The sequence below is a fragment of the Dasypus novemcinctus genome, chromosome 28, assembly GCF_030445035.2.
Source record: "Dasypus novemcinctus isolate mDasNov1 chromosome 28, mDasNov1.1.hap2, whole genome shotgun sequence".
In the NCBI taxonomy this organism is placed as follows: Eukaryota; Metazoa; Chordata; class Mammalia; order Cingulata; family Dasypodidae; genus Dasypus; species Dasypus novemcinctus.
The window spans coordinates 41316490-41339391 of NC_080700.1; the positions used below are offsets into that span (position 1 = coordinate 41316490).

At 48.3% G+C, this 22902-nt stretch overlaps 1 protein-coding gene across 1 annotated transcript in view; it reads left to right on the forward strand.

The window, feature by feature from the left end:
- ARID1B (AT-rich interaction domain 1B) overlaps positions 1 to 22902 on the forward strand; it is a 398217-nt gene that overhangs the window by 32202 nt on the left and 343113 nt on the right. Inside the window, 2 exon segments of the mRNA XM_058289666.1 lie at positions 8211 to 8378; positions 8380 to 8406. Of these exon segments, the coding sequence (XP_058145649.1) occupies positions 8211 to 8378; positions 8380 to 8406 (195 nt within the window).

Sequence of the window (22902 nt, forward strand, 5' to 3'; positions counted from 1 at the left end):
ATTAAGATAATTTGAAAGAGGCTTGGTGGCAACTCTGGAGCTTCTCTGTTTCGTCTTTAGGTACTGCCCTGATATGTCTTTGGAATTGTTTATCCATGCAGACCACATGCTAAATATCTTTGGCATGATTGTCTTTGACAGAGGTACTGATACCTTCGCTGTAAAGATGGGGAAACTGAGGCTTAGTGCATTTGAGTATCGGGTCCCACATTTCATGGCTAGTGAGTAGCCAGAGAGAGAGAAGAACCCAGTGTATGTGGTACAAATGTTAGGCAAATTGGTGTCCACCTGTGGCAGAATTTGGTAACCTATAGTGACCACCCGGACCTGTGGAGGCTTGCGGGGCCTCTGGAAGGTGAAGGCTGGGGCAGGTGAGCGGCTGCCTGCCTGTGGCACAGTGGGAGGTGGGCTCCTATCTGGTCCTGTCACTCGGCACCCACCCCCACACAGCGGTGGTGGTCACATCTGTCCAGATGGGCCGGGAACCTGCGCTGTGGTCTTGGATTCCGTAGCGCCTCTTTTGTGGTCTGGTGGCACTCTGTGTGTACAGGTGAGTTAGGGGCTCTGTGTGTACAGGTGACTTAGGGGCTCTGTGTGTACAGGTGAGTTAGGGGCTCTGTGTGCAGGTGAGTTAGGGGCTGTGTACAGGTGAGTTAGGGGCTCTCTGTGTACAGGTGAGTTAGGGGCTCTCTGTGTACAGGTGAGTTAGGGGATCTGTGTGTACAGGTGAGTTAGGGGCTCTGTGTACAGGTGAGTTAGGGGCTCTGTGTACAGGTGAGTTGGGGCTCTGTGTACAGGTGAGTTAGGGGCTCTGTGTACAGGTGAGTTAGGGGCTCTGTGTGTACAGGTGAGTTAGGGGTTCTGTGTACAGGTGAGTTAGGGGCTCTGTGTGTACAGGTGAGTTAGGGGCTCTGTGTGCAGGTGAGTTAGGGGCTCTGTGTATAGGTGAGTTAGGGGCTCTGTGTGTACAGGTGAGTTAGGGGCTCTGTGTACAGGTGAGTTAGGGGCTCTGTGTGTACAGGTGAGTTAGGGGCTCTGTGTGCAGGTGAGTTAGGGGCTCTGTATAGGTGAGTTAGGGGCTCTCTGTGTACAGGTGAGTTTGGGGCTTTCTGTGTACAGGTGAGTTAGGGGCTCTGTGTGCAGGTGAGTTAGGGGCTCTGTGTATAGGTGAGTTAGGGACTCTGTGTGTACAGGTGAGTTTGGGGCTCTCTGTGTACAGGTGAGTTCGGGGCTTTCTGTGTACAGGTGAGTTAGGTGAGTTCCCTGAGGTGCGGAGAAGTTAAAGGGCGACTTGCTCGGTGTCACCTACTAAAGGGGTTGAAATTTGACCTATTTTCACAAAAGCTTCCTTTCATCGTTTCATTTCAGATTCATACTATATTATTTCTCTTTCTTAACTAAGCGTCTGCTGTGAGGCTGTCAGTAGTGACACATGAATATGAACAGTCTTGCATACTTAAAGATGTAAATTTTAGAAAGTGTTAAAGCCATGATAAACGCTTTATAATTTTTGGGTGGCAAGAATAACACACTTGAGGGAAAGTGGAAATATGTTCCATTACTATTTTGATATTCCTTTTAGGTCTAATTTACTCTAGGAAAAAAAAAACATGTACAGATATATTTGGTTTGCTCACGTTTAAAAGTTTAGTCAGACTTGCTGAGGTGATTTATAAGGCGCTGAACTTCGGGGGGATTAGCAGTTTTCTGGCCTTTCTCCACAGTTCTAGATGGTCGCTGTGGCGGGGTTCACAGTCTCTCTCCCCCACGTCACCTCTTCTGTTCCTGTGGGCAGTCTCCCTGGGGGACCGGCCTGTATCAGGGAGTCACACAGAGGAATGTGGGGGGCTCTGTTCTGGGGGACCCTGTCCCAGTCTGTCAGGAGGGCCTTCTCCAGGAGCCACGCTGAGCCATGGCGCACCCCCAGAGAGCGGTGTCCTCGGGCAGCAGTGCTGGGGCCGGCTGGCCCTGGACAGGGTGCCCCCTCCTCCACTGCCCTGCCCCCCACTGCCCTGCCTGCCCTCCACCGCCTGGACCACACTGCCGTGCACCCCACTGCCCTGCCCCCCACTACCCCGCCCGCCCCCCACTACCGGCCCCCCACTGCCCGGCCCCCACTGCCCTTCCCACCCTCCGCTGCCCTTCCCACCCTCCACTGCCCGGCCCCCGCTGCCCTTCCCACCCTCCACTGCCCGGCCCCCACTGCCCGGCCCGCCCTCCACATCTCCTTCTACCCTGTTATTTTCTCAGTAGTTCCCGCTTCTCTCCAGCCCCAGTTGTTGACATGAGGAAAGTGAAGGGAGCCCACACGGTTCACCTCGTGGCCTGCTGCCTGGGGAGGCTTCCATTCTGGTGAGCGCCCTGCTCTGAACGGCCGGCAGGTCAGGCAGGTGTTGTGCTAAGTGCAGGGTGAAAGAAGCAAAACTCCCACCTTGAGTTAACCGTCTACTGGGGAGCAAGAAGAGAAAAAGTAGCTCAGCCTACCGGGTGGTTTTGCCAGCTCAGAGCTGGCTTCAGGTATTCTACAAAAGGCCCGGAGTCGACCCGACGGGTGTAAAGTACAAGGAATGGATGTTTTAGTACAGGAGGAAGAAGCTCGGAGCCCTCACTGTTGTGAGTTACAGTGTTCACTGTTGTAGCTGCCTTTAGGGGAGCCGCACCCACCAGCAGCTGTGGTCCCTGAGCTCTTCCTGCTCTGCCGTCTGTCTTTCACTGCTGGACCCTTGTCAGGGCACCTTAAGAAGGCGATCACATGAGAATGTTTGTTCGGGTGCCCTGGGAGCGCATCGCAGGTATTGGGCAGGGTACTTGGGTGGGCTTCTAGAGGGCTTCACGAGCCCCTAGCGGATACGCTGTTTCCGATGTATGTTCATTATGATGCATTTCTTTAGTGCATCCGTAAGAGTTAAGAACCATTACTGTAGATTGTTACTTTTTTCTGTATTTTGTGAAAATTACTTTACACATAGGTAAAGGTATCAATATATTAAGATTTTATCGCCAATATTAGCAATTCTGAAAAATAAGCATCTAATGGTTTCTTGGATGTGACAGAAACTGTAGCTAGGAAAAAATCCCAGGTGTCTTCCACTCCAGACCTGGTTGCCGATAATGTATATGTGAAAACCAGCAAACGAAACTTCTTTACTTAAAATTCCACATCAAAACACATTTATTTCAGAGGTAAACTACACAAATAAGAATTTCCCATAACCCCATTTTTTTAGGAAAAGGCACCTGAGGAAGTGCTTCTCCGGTCCTCCGCTCGTCCCTGCCTCTTGGAGGCCACTCTTGACGCTGTGGTCACTTCCAGCCTGCATTCCTGTTTCCAAAACACAGAGTTTGTGAGGGAGCAAGGGGTATTAAAAAAAATAATATGGAGTTACACAGATCTCTGCAACTTTCCTTAAAGAAACAAAAACAAACCCCGAACCCGCTGACAGCGGCATCCTTCCGGTGGGAACAGGGATGTTTCGGTGTCCTTTAGCGCCTGTCCCGGCACAGCGGGGCAGAGGGCACGAGAGCCGGGCGGTCCTGCTACCTCACGTGGACAGGCCACCCCGGATCCTTCCTACCACCGTGGAATGTGGCGGGCGTACCTGTGCCGACGAAAGCAGGACTGCAGGCAGGGTGCTGGGGCCTGACCTGGAGCTCCGGTGTTTCAGCGTGACCCTGACTAAGCAGGTGCTCTTGTCGGCTCGCCCGGAGGCGCGTGCCAGCAGGAGGCACTGCGGGGCCCCAGGATCCGGGGTCCCGGCCGGCCCTGTGCCATTGGCTTTGCGAGCTTCTTGGGCAGTTGTGTTGTGGAGCGGTGGTGCCAGTGGACACGCAGCGGCTTGAGGAGGACGCGCTACTGAGTGAGGCGCAGGGTCTTGATTTATACTGATTTTCATGCCACTAGGAGAGAACTTGGCTGCGCCTGTGGCATGCATGCTGTCGCCGGCGCTACATGTGACCGCTGCATGTGTGTCCAGAATCGCCGTGAACATCCGCCAGTGCTGTTTGCTTTCTGTTTTTGAGAATTTCTCATTTGACCGTGTTGCTGCTTTCCCAAGCATTTGCTGAGTAATCACAATCATCAAGTCATCCGTGCTAAAAGGCTTTGAGTGCAGTTCAGGAAGTAAGAGAAAACGTGTGAAAAAGACAACTCAGGCGCTGTCCCGAGTAAGCACCGCTGGGGCACTGCCAGGAGGACCCTGCAGGAGGGGCTTGGTGGGAGGCGGCAGAGGGGCCCCAGCCAGGCCTGCTGGCCCTGGGCGGGTGGTGGTGGGTGCAGGAAGCCCCGCCGATGCTTGTCTATGCATGGGGAAAAGGCACTCCAGAGTCATCTTCACACGTCACCACAGAAAAGTCCGCAGTGTCCCTGCGTGGCAGCAGCTCTTCCTGCTGCTTTCCCCGTAGCTGTGCTTCTTGGGCACGCGGCGGTGCGCGTGGCCTTCTCCCCTGCGTGGCTAGGCCGTGGGTGCTCTTGCACTCTCTGGTTGTGGCAGAGCGGGTTGCTTCGCTTTGCTTCTCTGCGGTGGTGGCTGCTGTGGCCCAGACACTGTGGTAGCTCCGTGGTGCCGCAGGGCCTGAGTGACTCTCCACCGTCGTGAGGTTCGCAGTGTCTCAGCCCTTTCGTGAACGAGAGAAGGAAGGCTCTGAAGGGAGCAGCTGCTCGGGTCCTCAGAGCAAAGAGTAGGTGGTGGCGGGAGGGTGGAGCCCAGCTCCCAGCTCCCAGCTCCATGCGGCTTTGCATAAATAGCTCCTCTCCTTTTGAGAGGGAACAAGGGTATTTTAATTTAGAAAGCTTTTGTTTCTCGTTGCCATATTATCCTTTGGAAAGCATTTTTAGTATCACTAGCAGCTAGATCTAAAACTCATTTCCTCTTATTGGGGTTGGTTGTTTTTGCCAGTGTACAGGTATTGAATCTTACATTCTTTAGTTACTAGTTAGGCAGAACATTTTCCAGAAAAAGGATTCAAAAAGAGAAGAATTTTTCTTTCTGTGTGCTCTTGTTTAATCCAGATGTATGATAAGATTATAAGTCAAGGAGGTTTAAGGAATTGGGCAGAAGCAGATTGTGGAATGTCATATTCATAAGAATCCTGTCATAACCTGTCCCCTTAGCTGGATATTTTGGAGCAAATACAAGTACATAGATACTTTACTGTAAACACATGCAGGCATGCTCTGAGGGAGTGGCAATGGAGTAACTGAGTGTGGCGGTATGAAGTGGGTCTAAAGTGTACCAGAAGCTGGTGAGTGGGCCTCTAACCTGGATACTCCTAGAAAGGGGAGTGGGTCCCTCGCCACCTTCTGAAAGCCTGTTGGACCTGCAGGAGAGCGAGCAGCGCAGCCTCGTCCGCACATCCCCACGCAGCCTGCACTTCCAGAGCCCGTGCTGCACCCTTCCCCAGCCGGGCATCCGGGAGGCCGGGCGCAGAGGCAGCGGCCCTCAGGGAGGTCCAGGGCGGGTGCGGCCTGCGGGCTGAGACCTCCAGAAGCTCCTGTGCACAAGAAGGAAGCACAGGAAAGCCTCCTCCAGTCATGGAATTTGCGTTTGAAGTAGAGTGAATGAACTTAGCCTAGTCGTACCAAGCGCCGTGTAAAAATCAGTGGCACGTGATGTGGTGGCATGTGATGTGGCCTTGTTTTACGGAATGGAAGCCCAGACCGCACAGCCGCGGGATGCCCTCTAGAGAGGAGGACGTGCTTTGGAAGTACCTGTTTGGAGAGGCATTAATGAGGACAGGCTCTGAGAGAGCAGCAGTTTTATGTGAGAAGTGAAAAAAAATGGTGATGGCCGGACCCTGTTGGTAGAAGGAGGGATAGAAAAGAAGTGTGTGAAAGTGTTGCTGGTTGCATGGGAGTGGGTGGCTCTCCCTGGCCTCTGTGTTTTCTGGGAGTTTTAGATTTGATTTGCTCTGCATTTTCTTTAAGGAGATAGTAGTAGAAAGCAGGCGCTAAGATCCTGCAGGGGTACATGCTTGATGTAAAAATAGCAAGAGTAAACAGGCACGAATTTGGATTGCAGATGAATATTTAATAGTAGGCCACGAGGAGAGAAGGTTAAAATTAAATAATTTGTATTCTATGAGGATCTGTTTTTGTGTTTCAAGTCTCATTGAAAGGTATTTGATGCATTTTGAGAGGTTCAGATGATCTGTGTGTATTTCAGAAATCTCAGGGTTAGGCTCACATTTTTGGCAGTGGTGCAAATTAATGGAATTTTAAGCAAGGCTGTGAGTTTATGGCAATGATGAGACATTAAAAAAAAAAACAATTTTGGTCACTGAGATGAATTGGCTGTACTGTTATCTCTAGCATTAAGACGTAGACGTCCTGTCATTTTCCCGTTTTGAATTTCTTGGTCAGTCAGGTGGTTCTGGTGGTGCTGGGCCCTGGGCTGATCCAGGTGGCTTGGGAGGGCGAGGCTGTCTCAGGGCCTGCCCTGGCCGGAAGGGAGCCTGTCCCCTGCCTGTGCACTGCCTGTCCACTGCCACGGCCTCTACCTTGTAGGAAGGTTTATTTTATCTTCAAAGCAAGTGCGAAAAACAATGACAATTTGCTCTTTTCGGGCATAAATTCTAATTTACGTGGTTCTAAGAAAACTACTGAATTCTTAGTCTTTGCCTGTAGTGTGAAACGCAGTGTATTTTCAGTTGTCAAGCCAGCACAGGTTGTGTAACATCAGTATGTTTTTTGGGGAAAACTCTGTTTCTGTCGTGTCTGCACCTTTTCTTGGTTGGTGACAGTGATACACACTTGTTAAAATTACGGGAAGTCGTGAGTTTCGAGCAGAACTGTTGTTCTTAGGGCGTGGGCCTAGGGGCCTGCAGATACTGTGTTCAGGTGAGATCAGTCCCTGAGAAATTCTTAAGGTAGCCCGTTAGCCCCTGTTAGAGCCTGTCCCAGGTGCAGCAAGGCCCCTCCTCTGGGGGCCGCGATGAGTGTCTGCGGCGTGGCAAATGGGGGCTGCAGGACAGCCCCTGAGCCTGCTGGCTCTTCTGCAGGGGGGGCCCTGGCCCGTGGACCCCCACCCGGCCGAGCTCTGCTACCGACCTGGCGCATCAGCTTCACCTGCCCCCCCCCCCCCCCCCCCCCCCGTTGCAACCCAGCCTGATCCTTGCCAGCTAGCTGCTCGAAGGGTCGGGGGAGTCTGGCCTCAGCTTTCCCACGAAAGCAGCCGTGGCCTGCTTCAGCTTCTCTGCAAGCTCCTGCTCCCTGCCTGGCCCAAATTGCCTGTGTCCTCCCACGCCAGGAAGCACTGCTCCTGCGAGCCTTTGCCTTCTGCTCTCTCCCACCTGGAAACTCCCACTCTTTGGCAACCCTTGAGCCGCCCTAAGAACCCCATGTCCTACCTCGCTGCTAACAGAGTCTGGCCCATGGAAGGGCCGTGTGTGTTTGTTCTTTTGAATGAATGCGGCAGGCCAGCCTTTGTCGGGGGGGTGGGGGTGGGGTGGGGGGGGCTGTCTTTCCCCACCGTGCTCCCTGTGCTCCCCGCTGTGCTCCCCAGCCCTGCGCAGGCTCCATTTCTGGCCCTCCCATGGCTTTGGCCCTGAGATGCCCGAGCTGACTCACCAAACCAAAAATAAAATTCAGAATGGAGTAGAACTGGCGATGCTTGGTAAGATGCTCCCTTCCTAGGGAAGGCGGCTTGTTCCTAGAGTCAGGGCACAGGCCCTCTTGGGGAATTTTTACTCAGACATCTCATATTATCCAAAATCTGCCCTCGCACTTTCTAATGAGCACTCAGATAGACAAATGGTTGAACAAGACTTGCAGATTGAGGTCTAAAACAAAAATAATTGTTCTAAGAATACTTTGAAGTCAGGAGGTGTTGCTGATTGCTCTGTGGATTCTGCCCTTGTTTGCCTGGGAGTCAGAGGCGCTGGAGAGACAAGCACGGTGCTTGTTTCCTGCGCGCACGACACAACCTAGGGGCCAGTACTTCCTCTCTGCCTCCGTGCGGAGTCTTCCCTTCTGTCGTCCACTCCACGCCCACCTTAGTGGTTAAAACCTTCCTGAGAGCAAAAGAAAGCATGACTTGCCTCTGTCCCCCATTTTTACCTCCATGCTCTTCTGCGTTTTCATTCGTCAGGTCATTGATTTTAATATTTTCAAACCTAAGGATAACTGTGTTTTCCGTGCATGTGCTAATGTGACAGAAACGCCTGCCTGGGTAAGAGCTGGCGAATGCTAAGCCCCTCCTTGTGTCTCTTCGCAGGGCAGCGCCATGGACCCCATGGTGATGAAGAGGCCCCAGCTGTACGCCGTGGGCAGCAGCCCGCACGCCCCGCCGCAGCAGAGCAGCCCCTACGCCGGAGGCACCTACGGCCCCCCGGGCCCGCAGCGCTACCCCCTTGGCCTCCAGGGGCGGACGCCAGGCGCGATGGGGGGGGATGCAGTACCCGCAGCAGCAGGTGGGTGGCCCATTGTCCTTATCCCTACTTTTTGGGTATGTGGTGATGATTGTTTTGTCTTTGTCTTTGACTTACTACCTAAGGTTGGTATTGTGATGATTAGGGGAAACGTCACTTTAATTTTTAACGTATTTTTATTTTTTAAAAAATTTTAGGAGGTCCTGGGGCTTGAACCTGGGACCTTGTACGTGGGAAGCAGGTGCTCAACCACTGAGCCGTACCTCATCCCCTTTCCTTTAATTTTCGTTGTTTTTTAAAAAATACTCATGAGTACAATTTTTTTCTTTTAAACACCTGTTTGCTCTCAGGCCAATGTTACTTATCTGTAAGTGGTGCCTTGTCATGGCTTTGTAACAAATTATATACATCTAAGCTATGAAATGAACTTGGCATCCTAATATTACTGTTGTCAGACTGTCAGTTTTTGAGCAGTGACGGGGACTCAGAGTGAAGTTTCAAGTCATTTAAAGGTCTTCCCATGAAGGTGGCATCAACTTAAAATTATTTTCAGGCTCCCAGGGTTACTTTGTTCTGTTAGTTAATGTAGTATTGCTTCTGTACTGTATGTAAAAGTTTTCTCTATTTCATATCAGAGGATTTGATGTGTATCTGTTTTCTTAGATCTTGATGGATCTTGATGTTTTTAGTTCAAACACACAAAAAGAATTCCTGGTCTTAAAACAGAAAGCCCAGGAATTTCTTACTCTTTCCCTAGAATCAGATAGTTGGCGTGGCCTTCAGGGAGGTGGACTTTGGGGTGGTCACCCTGTGGTCTCCTGGGTATTTGGGGCGATCTTGGCTGTGTCAGCTGAAGAAGCAGGCGAGACGTAGACCTGGCTCAGGTCCCACCGAGGGGCTTGCAGGACGTGCACACGTGGCGCCTGGACGGCGAGGGCTGCGCCAGGCCGGAAGGGCTAGAGGGGCGGCAACAGAGGTGGCCAGGACCTCTTTTCTCACTGGAGTGGACTTGTAGTGCGGTGCAAAGCTGGGTCGAAAACCTCACTAGCAAGTTAGCAAGTTGCCCCTGAGCCGTTTCTTTCTAGACTGGGATTATCTTTCCTCTTTGGTGATATTTGACTTGGAGGTGGCTGTGGGGAAAGGTCGGAGTAGCTCAGCCTTCGCCCCCGACTTATTGATTTCTTACACAGCCTCCGTCGTCGTCAGAAGTTCTCACCCCTTCTTTGTTGAAGACGGGCTCCTCGGAATTATGGTGGTCAGTTGCCCAAATTAATCGTACCCTGGATTCTTTCCGTAGCACTCCTTTCTTAGAGTAATGCTTTGCTTCAGAAGTAACTTCTGAATTGTAAATGATTGAAAAGTAAGATGAGAGGTTGTGATTTTTTATTCCCCTTTATCTTTTTCCTCTCTCTTTTTTGTGGCTATGTTATACTCTTGAAATCCAGTCCTCCTTAGATTTATTTGAAGGGGCACATCAATGAAGATTACCCACCAAGTATGTCAGCAAATTTTAAATTACGATTTCACACCATTTTACTGCTAATCGAAAGAAATGCTCAGTTGTAAGTAAGCACAGATCTTCTTACTAATGAAAGGAAAATAGTGCAGGGCGAGAAACTGAGAGCTGTAGCTGTAGGAAGGGCAAGCTTTCCCCATACCCAGGTAATCGTAGTCAAGCATTCTGCACAATCTGTACTGCTTTTGTACCCTTTCATTTAGTCTAACATAGCTTTGAAGTACAGTATCTTGTTTTGAAATTTAAAAGGCTCACAGTTGTGAATGCGCTTTTGGCTCTGCGTAGCCTATTAAAGGAGACAGCCGGCTTTTAGACCATAGCACCAAGTTCACGTGAGCAGCTCGGTGTAGGCTCCTTGATAGGTCTGAGATGGGGAAGCCGGCGAGGTCCTCTGGGAAGGGCCCCGCAGCCCGTGCGTCTGCGTCGTTAGCTTTTGTCTGTTCTTCGGGAGAACTTGTCGGCGAGTCGCTTTGTTGGCTGAGTTTTGGGTAATTGTGAACACGGCCGTGCATTGCGATGGCCAGCTGGTCCCCCCATCTTCTCTTGGAACTCAGGCGCTTGCTGAGCACTGTGGCTGCCTCGGCTCCTAATGTTCTTCAGGGGAAAAGCTGGAAGATAATCATGACGTTGAGTTTTTACTGAGTGGACATCACCACCTAGGCATGACTTTGCTTTGGACAGCCTCCAAAGTGTTCTGTGTTCGGTTTGTGAACCTCTAATGAGCTGAATCCAGTTCATTTAATAGTGCTCGTATCTTTCTGCAGAGGATTAGAATGCAGGCATTCAAGTTTGTAAATTGAGTTGCCCACTTACCAGCTGAGTGGGAAGTTGTCGTTGGCTCAGGGGTCACAGTTTGATTCCTGGCCGGCATTCCACTCTTGTGACATGAATTTTAAGTGAGTATTCTGCTAAAACGGCAGCACTGGTATGAAATTTGACCTGAGTAGTATCACTGCGTACTTGTGGTGTACGGGTCAGTCAGGAGGTGCTGGCCTCCAAGTGATGGATTTTAGCATTCGCCCGGTGATTCTTGATTGATATGGTGATCATTTTATTTTCAAGATACTCTCATGACTGGGCACTTGAAGCATGATATATGATAATAATATGTCATTTCAGTATTTATTAACTGGAAAAAGATTTGTGATCTTTGACCTGCCGATTCTCCCACATCATCAGGCAAATACATGGCTAAACAGATTAGTTTTGCACGGTGCCCTAAAAACTAGTCTGCTTTGGTTTCTACTGAACTGAGAGGGGAAATGCATTTTCTGTGCTTCTGTGGAGAATGTTCTGCCTCCAGGTTCCAGAAAATCAACCTGGGGATGGCTGGCAGAAGTACTTTGGTTGGTTTTACCTAAACAGTGCTCTATAGAGGGAGTATTGTCTTTAACATTACTAGAATCTGACTCTGAGTTTTTCAGATTTTTTTTTTTAATTTAAAAACACCACGGTATCCTTTGCTGGATCATGGCTGTGGTGAGCAAGTATTTTGTTTCATTTCTCTTGTCCTTTGCAATCATATACACATAGGCCTGTGCCAACTTGCTTTCAAAAAGATTTTCATGTAAAAGATAGAGCACCTGGGGAAAACAGGCTGTGGAAGCTAAGATATATTTATTTGTGTCAAGCAGATTTCACTTGTGTAGTCTTAGGTTTTTCCTGAGTTATTAGGTTGATATTTTAACTTTCCTTGTTGCAGATGTTTGTACGATCTGTTTGTTGGAACTATAAAATAACTGGGGAAAAGGAAAGAGGGCAGAACGAGAGATTTAAGTTCATGCAATGGCAATATATTATTTTTTTTGTATTTTAAAAACACACCTCTATTGTGAAGGCCTTTACAATTAGAGCAGGGAATGTCGTTTTGAATGATATTGTAGCAAAATTAAATAGAAACTACTAATTGGTGTAACAGTAATCCATCTGAATTTATTACTTTAAACCTGAGTAATAACTGAAAAAAACTGAGGTTCTTTTGAAGAGGTTAAAACTCAACTAGCTAATCTAATCTGTGTCTTCAGTTTTTCTTTTCCATCCTTTGGCTGGGTCTATTTTGCTGCATGTCTTTTTGAGTAAAATATTTATTTCAGAACATAAGCATTTTATTTGGTACCATCTTAACAGCCAAAAACACTTCTTCCAATGCAAATGTTTATTTTGGCAGTAGATGTTTCTAAAGGGAGACAAACATTACAATTGCTTGGCTAAGATAAATGTTTTCTTTGGGGTGTTAAGGCCGCCAAACAATTTCTAGGATTCCCACCTGTGTTACTTTATATTGTTGGTTTGTAGAAAATAATTGTTTCTTTTAAATGCAGTGTTCTGTTTGAACAGTATCTCTGAGAAGTCAGGATGAATGGGAGGGAGCACTGGTTAAAGTCTTAAAATTCTTAATTTTTTGACATGAAATGTTTCTGTCTAGGTTCTGCCTCTGAACCTCAATGTGAATGCAATAGTCAGGGCTTAATTTTGGTTTTATTTAAAAAAGAACTTGAACCTCTTACATCTAAGGAGTAAAGCTAGGGTGTGGTAGGATGAGAAAGGAAGGCTTAACCTAACTGAACGGAGAAGGATGGGTGCCTAGTATCTGTTTTCCATTCAGATGCTTAATTTTTAAATAATTATGTATTTTTTCATAGGCGCCCAGCTGTGTGCCAGTGACACCCTAATGTAATGACATACATATGTATGTGTGTGTATATGTAAAAACACACATTAAATACTATATACAATATTTACTTATAGCGTGTATTGTTATAAGTAAACAATTAAAAGGAGAATAAACATTTTAGCCAGTGAAATAGTGAAATGCTGTGAGATTTCTTTAAATATGTTGGTTATAGCATTCTCATATATTCATGTTCTGTGTTAAGAGACCAGAGCCAACTGGCTTTGCTTGTTACATCTGGAACACTTGGAGCCCTTTCAGCGGGCTGCAGATTTGTATAAATAATGGCTTTTTTTTGGGCCCCGTTTTGTCTTGATTTCCTCAGTTGTTCTTCCTCAGTGCACATGCAGGTATTTAAGGTTTACCAACAGAATACATTCACACCTTACATTTCTGCTTCCAAGTAGAGAGCAGATGCTACTGGCTTTGATGCCAAAGTTCCCAGTGGGGGGAGCGTTGCACCAAGACAATATTTTTGAAAAGATTTGTAGATAGGAAATTTTTATTTGCTCCTTAAAATGTAAATTTCTGGAATATTTAATTGGCTCTACTTCTTTTATTGCAGTTGGTTTTAAACATTTTGAAGCATGCAGTGTGTCTTTCTTAAAAGAGGTGTATTAGAAGAGATCACTTTTCAGGAAAAATACAAATTTTTAATCTTCAACCTTTTTCCTAAAACATGATCAGGTATTATACTTAGAAATTTAATGGAAAAGGTGAGATGATTTCTTTTTTAGTTTGGAAAGCTACTTTTGTATTAGGGAGTTTGTGTTTTTTTATGTGAACACATTCTAAAAATTATTTATTGTGTACTGTTGTCTGCTGATAGCTTGTATTGTTTTGTCACACACATATGAATTCCATGTGTTTTATATATATAGACTTACTGCCTAAAATATCTGTTAAACTTTTCTATTGTATTTTTATTTTTCAAGTACAAATCTTAAGTGTAGTTTAGGTAACGTTAGAATTACTTGAGTATGTTTGAAAAATTTTGCCTTATTTTATCCAACCAAAGAACTATGAAGTGTCACATTTATGTTAAAAGTTTTAACAATTCAAATATAGCTGACAGTTGACACCAGTAGAGTTGACCAACCACATTCCTTCAGTGCTCCCTGAAAAGCAGGAACCGAGAGCAACAGCCCAGATCCCACAAGCTGTGTTGGGACTTGAAGTGACTCAGTGGCCTGAGACTCTTCCATGGGGCTTAAGAAAAAGTCCCAAGGAACACCTGGGGATGCCGTGCCGGGGCACACAGGTGTCACCCCTGTGTGCCAGGTGAAGGGCCAGGTGCTGGAGTCGGCTGAGAGCCCTGGTTCCCTGCACCCACCTTCCCAGGGAGCTTGTGAGGAACACACCTGGAGCCGCCACCCCTGACCTGAAGGACTAACGTGCCCAGGCCCCGGGATCTGGGTCGCCAGCGAAGAGGTGGCCTGCACGGCGCCCAGCCTGGTGTCCCCGCACAGGGCTTTGGTTCCCTCAGAAGCTAGTAAGCCAGTGTCCTTCCGTGCGGTGCTGAGCTCGAGTTCTGTGTTTCAGGCGCCTCCTGAAACCTCGAGTGATGCTTGACAAATCGTATTACTATCCCTGTTAACCCAGGTTTTCTCTAAAAGGGAAAGAGCTGTTTCTTCTTCAAAGATTAGGACATTTGTTGGAATCAAGGCAATAAAATAGTTTCTGATTTTTAACTTTATTATTTTTAAGATGAAAGTTTTCTCTGATAACGGCTTTCTTCTAAATAGCCAGTATGTGTTGGATATTAGAATGTAGTCTGCCCGCATTTGATATGAAGGAAACCTTAAGGTTGAGATGCTAACTTGGCTTGGAATCACAAAAGGAAGCAAAGAGAGATCCAGTAATTACTCATTTAAGACATTACTATCCAAGGGGTTTTGAAAATATGTATTGTATGACATTGGGATAAATTGTGTAAAATGAAGTATAAATAGAAATGCTTTCAAGAGTTATGTTCTATGACATAATTATTCCCACTCCTCATTAACCCAATGGGGAGAGGGGCTAGATGGCTTTGATTTGTATTTTAAAACAGGCTTTTTTAAGGTAAGGTTTTTCTTTTATGCCAATCACCAGTAGTTAAATTCTTTAGGGCCCCAAATTTTTAGGGCAGTTTGTTTTTATATGTGATAAATGTTGGATAATGGCTATTTGCCCTTACAGTTTTGAAAAATAACTTTAAAAGTTAAATCCGTAATTATGAATGAAATTGAGAAAAGAAAACACTTTAGCAGAGATGGAGAAAGAAGGGCGATGGATGAGAATTTTAAGGGAAGAACGGGGAATTACGAGAAGGAAAGTGAGGCGAGGAGCTCCTGCTGTGCTGCCCTTCTCCCCTGAGCAGGCCGGGAACCTTGCCTGCCGCAGGTGCTCCTGGGAACCAGGTGTTAGAAATTCCCTGGAAATTCCGGAGCAGGTTAATGAGGGTGGTTAGTATGAGCGTGTAACACAAACACCCCTTGCCTCCTAAAATAGCCGCAAACAAAAAGTTTGTTCTCCAGGTAATTGTCTACAACAGCAGGAATTACCCAATTTCCGACTTCCTACAGAGAAGTGTTTAATCTAAAACACAGACTGGCTTCCAGGGAATTAGTCAAATTAGTCTCCCTTTATTGGTATGGCGTCCATAAGAACACACTTTTTTTTAAAAACTACTAAACAGACCAGTGGAATTGGTTCTTCCTTGTTAGTCAAAGGCAGAGATGCAGGCCAAGTTCTTAAAAACATCAGACATTCAGAAAGAAAGAGTAAGTCCATGATCAGTAGCAAAAAATCCAAGTATTGGTGTTTAAATACAAAACTCTGCAGTTGCTGAGGTCTTTCACTTAGTGGTCTTGAGGTTAAGAGACCAGCTCCCCCTGGACAGTCGCGGCAGCGGGTCCCGAGAGGGGCGGGGGGCAGTGTCCGCTGGGAAGAGAACGCCAGCCCAGAGGGCAGCGCAGAGGGGGCACGGCAGGGACAGTTTCCCAGCGTGAGCTGCTGGGGGAGCGAGCATGTGTGAAGCAGTAGCTCCTACAAGACTGAAAATAAGATCGACCTCCCTTTCCAGCCAGGTTGTCGGCGCCGTTGGATCCAGAGAGCCCTGGAGGAGGCCAGGGTCCGCGGTTGCCAGCCTGTGGGCGCCGCGTCCTCAGACGCCTTCTTCCCAGCCCAGGGGATGCCAGTCAGGATCTCCGCTAGTGGTGATTGTCCAGGCACCGTAGGAGTTGGCACCTTCGGAGTGCTGGGCTTCCTTGTCCCCCCTGTCCTCTGTGTGAGTCCTGGGCGTGCCAGTGACCTGGGCATGAGAGGCTCTTACTCCTCGACAGAATTGGCCAGATTTTTGTAGCTGGGGAAGGAGGAAGCCCCCGCCTTCCAGCTCAGGTGGGCTGCTGGAGAGACCAGGCTTCCCACCCCCCGCCGCCTCTGGCTGAGTTCGGCCCCACACCCCTTCTGCTCCAGCAGTCACGGGCAGAGTGATGTGCGGTCACGTCATTGGCCCCGAGTCTTCACGACAGCTCCCGTGTCACAGTACACTTACAGAGCAGCACAGGGCAACCTGTTGTGCCCCTTAGCACCTAGCTTCAAAATCCTGAAGTTTTTAGTTTAGTTTTTTTTTTTTTCTAAAGACTTATTTATTTCTCTCCCCCCACCCCCTGCCCCCGTTGTCTGCTCTCACTGTCCACCTGCTGTGCGTTCTCCTGTGTCTGCTTGTATTCTCATCAGGCAGCACTGGGGATCTGTGTCTCTTTTTGTTGAGTCATCTTGCTGCATCAGCTCTCTGTGTGTGTGGCACCACTCCTGGGCAGGCTGTGGTTTTGCGTGGGGCAGCTCTTCTTGTGCAGGGTCCACTCTTGCACGGGGGGCACCCTTACATGGGGACATCCCTGCGTGGGCTGACACTCTCGCGTGCAGCAGCACTGCGCGTGGGCTGGCTCACCACATGAGCCAGGAGGCCCTGGGTTAGTACCCTTGGACCTCCTATATGGTAGGTGGACGCTCTGTCAAGCCGCATCCACTTCCCTTAGTATTTTAATTTGTGATTTTACATGCATTTGAATTTGGGAATAATTTTTAAAGCTGGAAACAACAACAACAAAAATCCTAGGAACGTAACAGTTTGTTCTAATGGAAACTGTGAGTCAGCCAGAACTGTGGGTGCCCCAATATGATAATCTCAACTAGTAAAGAGATTACAGTGCCCAGGAAACAGCTGACTCTTGACTTGGAGGTGGATTTCCAAAGCTAGGAGGAGCATGTGTTCTAGTTCACACTTATGCACTACTTGTTTTCTTTTCTTCTCCTGACACATACGTGCATGCATACACATGCACAAAATCCCCCAAATCTCTTTGATTCAGGAAAAAAATTGAAGACTACAAAGGAGAAATTGAAGACTTTAGGCCTTTGAGCTTTTTTTGGGGAACAAATTACAGACAAGTTGCAAAAAATATAGTACAGAGAATTCTGGTGTCCCCTCAGCTAGTTTCTTCCAGTAACACCTTACATTACTGTATACATTGTCAAACCTAAGAACCTGCCCTTGGTCTGTTTCTATTAATTAAACTCCACGCTTCTTGTAGACTCTCAGTTTCTTCGTCAGTTCCTCGTTCTGCTCCAGTGTCAACCAGGGTACCCTGCTGGGTTCAGTTGCCGGGTCTCCTCAGCCTCCTCTGGTCGAGGGCAGTTTTTAAGTCCGTCCTTGCTTTTCATGACTTCGGCGGTCTTAGAAGTGCAGGATCACCCCTGGTCTGTAATGAGATTCGGGGTATGGGCTTTTGGAAAGACTGCGGCAGAGGTGGAGGGCCTTGCTCATCAGCCTGTAGGAGATACATGGTACTGATGTGCCCTTCTGGTGAGCTTAGCCGGCACTTGTTGGTGAAGGAAGGTGCTGTGTGCCTGTGGTCTCTGTTGTAAAGTTACTGTTTTTCCCCTTTCTTTACTCTGTTCTTTGGAAATGAGTCACTAATCAAGACTTTGGAGTTTATAAACAAGTACAAAGAAACTAGTGAAGTGAAAGTTAAAGATAGGGAAGTAGATATACATACTACACACATCTTTCTATTTTGTGCATATCCTTTTCCTTTTAACTGCTGTGACTAGATTCATGTTTTTATTCTGATTTTTTTCCCCTACAGATATTTCTATAAATTCAGGTGGCATAACCTTTATACTTTTATTCAAGAAAATAATCCTGGTCCAAATAACCATTTAGAATTATTAACTGTTATGAGAATTAGAATAACCAGCCTTCATGGTTAGGACTTGAACTTTTTGGATAACGAATCTTTGTAGAAAATGCAGAATTATTCGTAGTGATTCAAGAGCTTCTCTTGTATCACACCTTCCCCCCACGCCCACTTCATTCTCTTCTCCTACAGTCTACCCGGATCTCTGCATCTCAGAAAATGATTAGGTAAACCCTCTCAGTCATACTTGACTCTTCTCTTAGCAGCCTTTCAATGTGCCGGATAATGCCAGTAGCCCTTCCTTAGGCTCATATCCAGAGGCTGAGCACTTCTCCCTGCTTCTGCTGCCCCCCTCTGCTGCAGCCCCCGTGCTTGGACTCACCCATCTCGGCGCTGCGCCCTTGCCGCACCCCAGTGCAGCCCAGCAGCTGGAGCGGGCCTTCCCAAGGGAAAAAGCCAGGGCCCCAGGACCTCGCCTTGCTTTGTGTTCCCGCTGGCACCTGCCACGCCCTGGGGCATGTGGATGCTGCTGCTGCTCCTTTGAGGTGGCAGGGGCTTCACTGTGCCCAGCTTTGGGCCTGTCATCTGCAGTGGTCCTGGCACTTCAGACTGTTACCGGGCAAACGTTCATGCTGCGGTGAAGTGTTGTTACTTGGCTCTGGCCATCGATGCCCATCCAGCCCGAGGGGTGAGGTGAGTGGGGAGCGCGGTGCGTGGGGCGCGGTGCTTGGAGCGCGGACTTTCAGCGGCTCTCTGCTCTCGGCAGTGGTCTTAGTGCCCAGCTCCTCTGGTGATCCACCCGTCAGCTGCCGAATCGTCCCTGGACCCCAGTTTTAACCCTGCTTTTTGATTCCTAAGGCGTTTCTGTTCTCTGACAACCATCGAGTGGTTTTTCTGTTGATTTCTTCAGTGTGTGCGATGTTTCGTGGCCCGGGTTTCTTCTCTCCGACACTAAACCCCACTGAGCAAGTGGAAGGTGCTGCTACTTTAATTCACAGACAGTAAAGCCTCTCAGAATTACTTCTGTTTGAATATAATGCAGTAAACGGGGAAGGTGAGCAGAGATTATAGACAATAGCGGAATCAGACTTGGCGTAAGTTAGGTGGTAGCTCAGATGTCCGTCTCCAGGGTGGTCATTTGACAGTGCTTGTTGCTGAAAATCCCCACCAGTTGGGATGCCTTATGGTGCTGAGCAAGCGCTCTGCTGGCAGCAAACCTACTGGAGGGGCAGAATTCCTGCATGCCCTGGAGGGCAGCGCGGGGGCTGCAGGAGCGCCTTCCAGCCTCTGTGGTGGGGAATGTTCTCCATCAGCGCTTATCCTGGAGTTCTGTAATGGTGCCTGCTTAGGGAGGAGAACCCTGACGTGACATCTCGGTTCCCCGTACATGAAGGTGAGAGCTGAACCTGCTCTTCTCACCAGACCTTCTCTTCACGGTGCCTTAGGGGGCCGGAGCAGCTCGATACGCCCAGCCTGGAAGGGCTGTGTCTCAGGCGTGGGTGGGAAGTGTCACCATGTGCCCGAGCTGCACGTCGTAGCCTGATGACAGCCCAGAAGCTGGAGCTGTGGCTATGCCTGGAATGGAAGCTGCCCCTGGGAGCAAAGAAGGGTCATTTAGATGGAGTTGAGAAGCATCCCTGTGTGCTTTATTCTAGCTGAGGTTCATTGTTAAGGAAAACTAGGAATTTAGTGCCTCAGCAGAGAAAGCGTGCCGTGTCCTGGTCATCGTCATCTCCTCCCTGGGCCTGCTTTCTTATCTGTGACATGTAAGAGCGTGTCACTAGGTGACAATACTACGAGCAACAGCTGTGTGGGTATTAGACTATGTGCTTTACGTGGATGTCCTCCTTGAGTCCTTGCCACGCTCCTGTTTCTTTCCATTTCATGAGTAATAATAATTATAACAGCTACTGCTTGTTTAGTGCCTGCTGTGTGCCGGGCAGTGCTTTGCCTGCCTTTCGTGGAGCGAGCCGCGTGGCCTCCCGACGGCCTTCTGAGGCTGGCACTGTCTGCTCCCTACTGACCAGTGAGGCTGAGGCCAGGGGCCAGCCAGGTGGGCGCGACTCGCAGGCTTTAGAGCCTAGCCTAAGCGTCGCGATTCTGCTAAAGCCACAGTGCTGCTCGTCACAGGGCAGACGTCTCCAAGCCTGTGTGTGACGAACGTAGCCTCGTGCTTGGCAGGGAGAATCCCTCGTGAATTGAACGTCACACTTAGCGTCACAGGATTCTTAAAACTCGAAGTAAAATTCACGTTACGTAGAATTTTTTAAGTGTGAGATTCGTTGGTGTTTAGTTCATTCACAGCGTTGTACAGCCACCATCTCTGTCTAGTTCCAGGACACGTCATCACCCAGGAGGACCCCTCGTACTCATTAACCAAATACTGTGCTTCCCCCGGCTCCTGGCATTCAGAAGCCCCTTCCTGTCTCTGTAGGTTTACGTACTCTGGAGATGTCATACAAATGCAGTCATAAAATAGGTGGCCTTTTGCGACTGGCTTGTTGCCCTTAGTATATTGATCTTTGAAGCTTGTCCATGTTGTGGCATATATGAAAACTGCTTTTATTTATTTATTTTATTAGCGAAGTTGCGAGCTTTCGAAACATTCACACATAACGTGTGGAATTCCCATGCATCGCCCCACCACCGATACCTGACATTGTTCTGGAGCATTTGTTACATATTATGAAAGAACTTCATCAAAATATTATTGCTGGCTGGTCCATGGCATACATTTGGTGTAGTTTTCCATAAACCACCCTTTCATTAACACGTGCATTAGTGTAACTGTTCAGCAAGTGAACCATGTGGTGGTGATGGACTGTAATTAGCAGTACACATGTGAGAGTCTTCGCTCATGAGCCATAACCAATGGACAATAAGAATCCATTTCTTTTTTTCTTTATGATTTATTTTAATTATTTTTCTCTACTCCCTCGTTGTTTGCACTTGCTGTGTCTGTTTGTCTTCCTTGTTTCTTTTGGAGGGAACTGAACCTGGGACCTCTGATGTGGAGGGAGGCGCCTAATTGCTTGAGCCACCTCCAATCCCTGCTTCTCGTATCTCTCATTATGCTTTTGTTCTCATGTCTCTCTTGTTATGTCAGCTTCCTGTGCCTGCTCATCGCACTGGCTTGTGGTCCTCTTTAGGAGGCACCAGGAACCAAACCACAGACCTCTCATGTGGTAGGCAGGAGCTCAGTTGCTTGGGCCACATCTGCTTCCCAGAATCCCTTCCTTTGCAAGGCAGAGGGCTGTTCGACTGTGTGGCTCCACCGTATATCCATTGTCTACCCCTCACCCATCGGTGGACTTTAGCCTGTTGTGACTGGTGCTGCTGTGAACACTCGTGCATCAGCAATTGTATGAATATTTGCATGTGGTTCTTTGGGGTAAATGCCCAGGCGTGATTGTGCTGGTAATTCTGTGGTCAGTTTTTTGAGGCAGTGCCCAGCTGTTCCAGAACAGCCGCAACACGAGAGTCAGAGTTTCCCAGGGGCCTAGTGTTCCTGCGAACCTGCTGTCCAGCCAGGCACCTTGCTCAGCCCTCCCACAGGTCATCTTCCAGGATTCTCCCAGCACCCGGGAGGTTTGCCGTGGGGAGCAGAGGCTGGACCTCAGCTCGCCCACGTCCTCCAGGCCAGGCGTCGCTGTGCATGCGGCACATCCCGCACTTGGCGGGCAGGATGCTCTCGGGTGGCATGTTGGCGTAGAGTGAAATACTACTCAACCGTAAAGTAAGAAATTCTTGCAAACCTTTTCTCGTTAACCGAAGTATAAAGCCTCGCTGCTTGTGGTAGCTGACCCCTTTCTAACTCCCCAAGGCCCCCCTACCCCAACCCTTTCTTCAGAACAGGCCCAGGGTAAGCCAGGAAGTTAGATGTCATCGTGCCATTGTATCTTCATGGCGTTTATTTTTGTCATTATCTACTGTCCATGGCAGGTAATACTTGTTTCCTGTTTATAGTAGTAAATACAAAGTTTTCTTTTAAAATACTATTTATTCGAATTTAAAAAGGGATTCACTTGAAAGAGAAACAGATCACAGTGTAAATGGTTTGCTCACTTTGTGTTTCGTGCAGCAGATATTTTGACTGTCCGCATGCCGGGGGTATAAAAGTGACTGCCACCCGGCCTTTGTCCCGAGGTCCCAAGGCCTGGAGACAGGTAGGAGGCCAGGTGGAGCTGATTCCCCTGGGCCGCAGCACAGAGGCCTCACCTGGTGGGGTAGGATGGGGCAGCAGGGAGAAGGGGAAGCTGCACGCGCACGGCCCATTCTCATTCTGATGAGGCCTCGATGAATTTTGATAATTGATTATGAGTGGTCTAAACACCGTTGTCTCATACAGTTGATTTGCTATTATTTTTCGTTTCCTGAGCTGAAAGAGTGTTATTAAGGTCTTGAATGGTTTGTCCATTGGTTTGTCACCAGACATTGGTTGATAACTCTAGGGGAGCTCGGCGTTCACGGGCGTGGGAAGTGGCTGTGTATGTAGATAGTAGCGTACAGTTTGGTAAGTGCTGTAGTAAAGCCGTGAGGCGCATGCTCAGACAACAGCCAGCCCTGCGCGGGGCAGGGTGACGCTTCCCAGAACTGGCAGCAGTAGACCTGGGTCCTGGAGGAGCTTGCTGGGCATTCTGTGGGTCCCTTCAGAGCCCACCTGGGATTTAAAGGCCGCTCTGCAAACGCTGCAGCATTTTTCATATTTTAGTTTGTGCAGGTTCTGAGCTTAGCTTTTCTTTTCTTCCTGTGCCTCCACATTTTCCTTTCATCTTTCCCCTGTTTCAGTACTTTGATGGATCAGGTCAGAAAACAACAGGCCTGCTGCTTAAGGACTGGCTGGGTGCAGCTTGATCTTTAAGACGAGGAGCTGTCTCTCCACACTTAGAGCCAACGCATGGGCTTCCAGAGCGGAGAGAATTGCTGTCGGTTCACGGCTCATGAACGGACCACAAATGCAGTAGGCTTAGAAAATGGAACACTTTCTAATGACCAGTGATTGCTGTTAATCATAGTTTCTTCCCCTTCAGAGTTATCAGTGTGCAAAACTGTGCCTGCATCATAAAATTATAATACCTTTATGACAGTTAAGTGTATATATAGGAATTGATACTTGGCACTGCACGCTACCTCGCTGATGAGGTTTGCTTTCAAGAATAGGATCC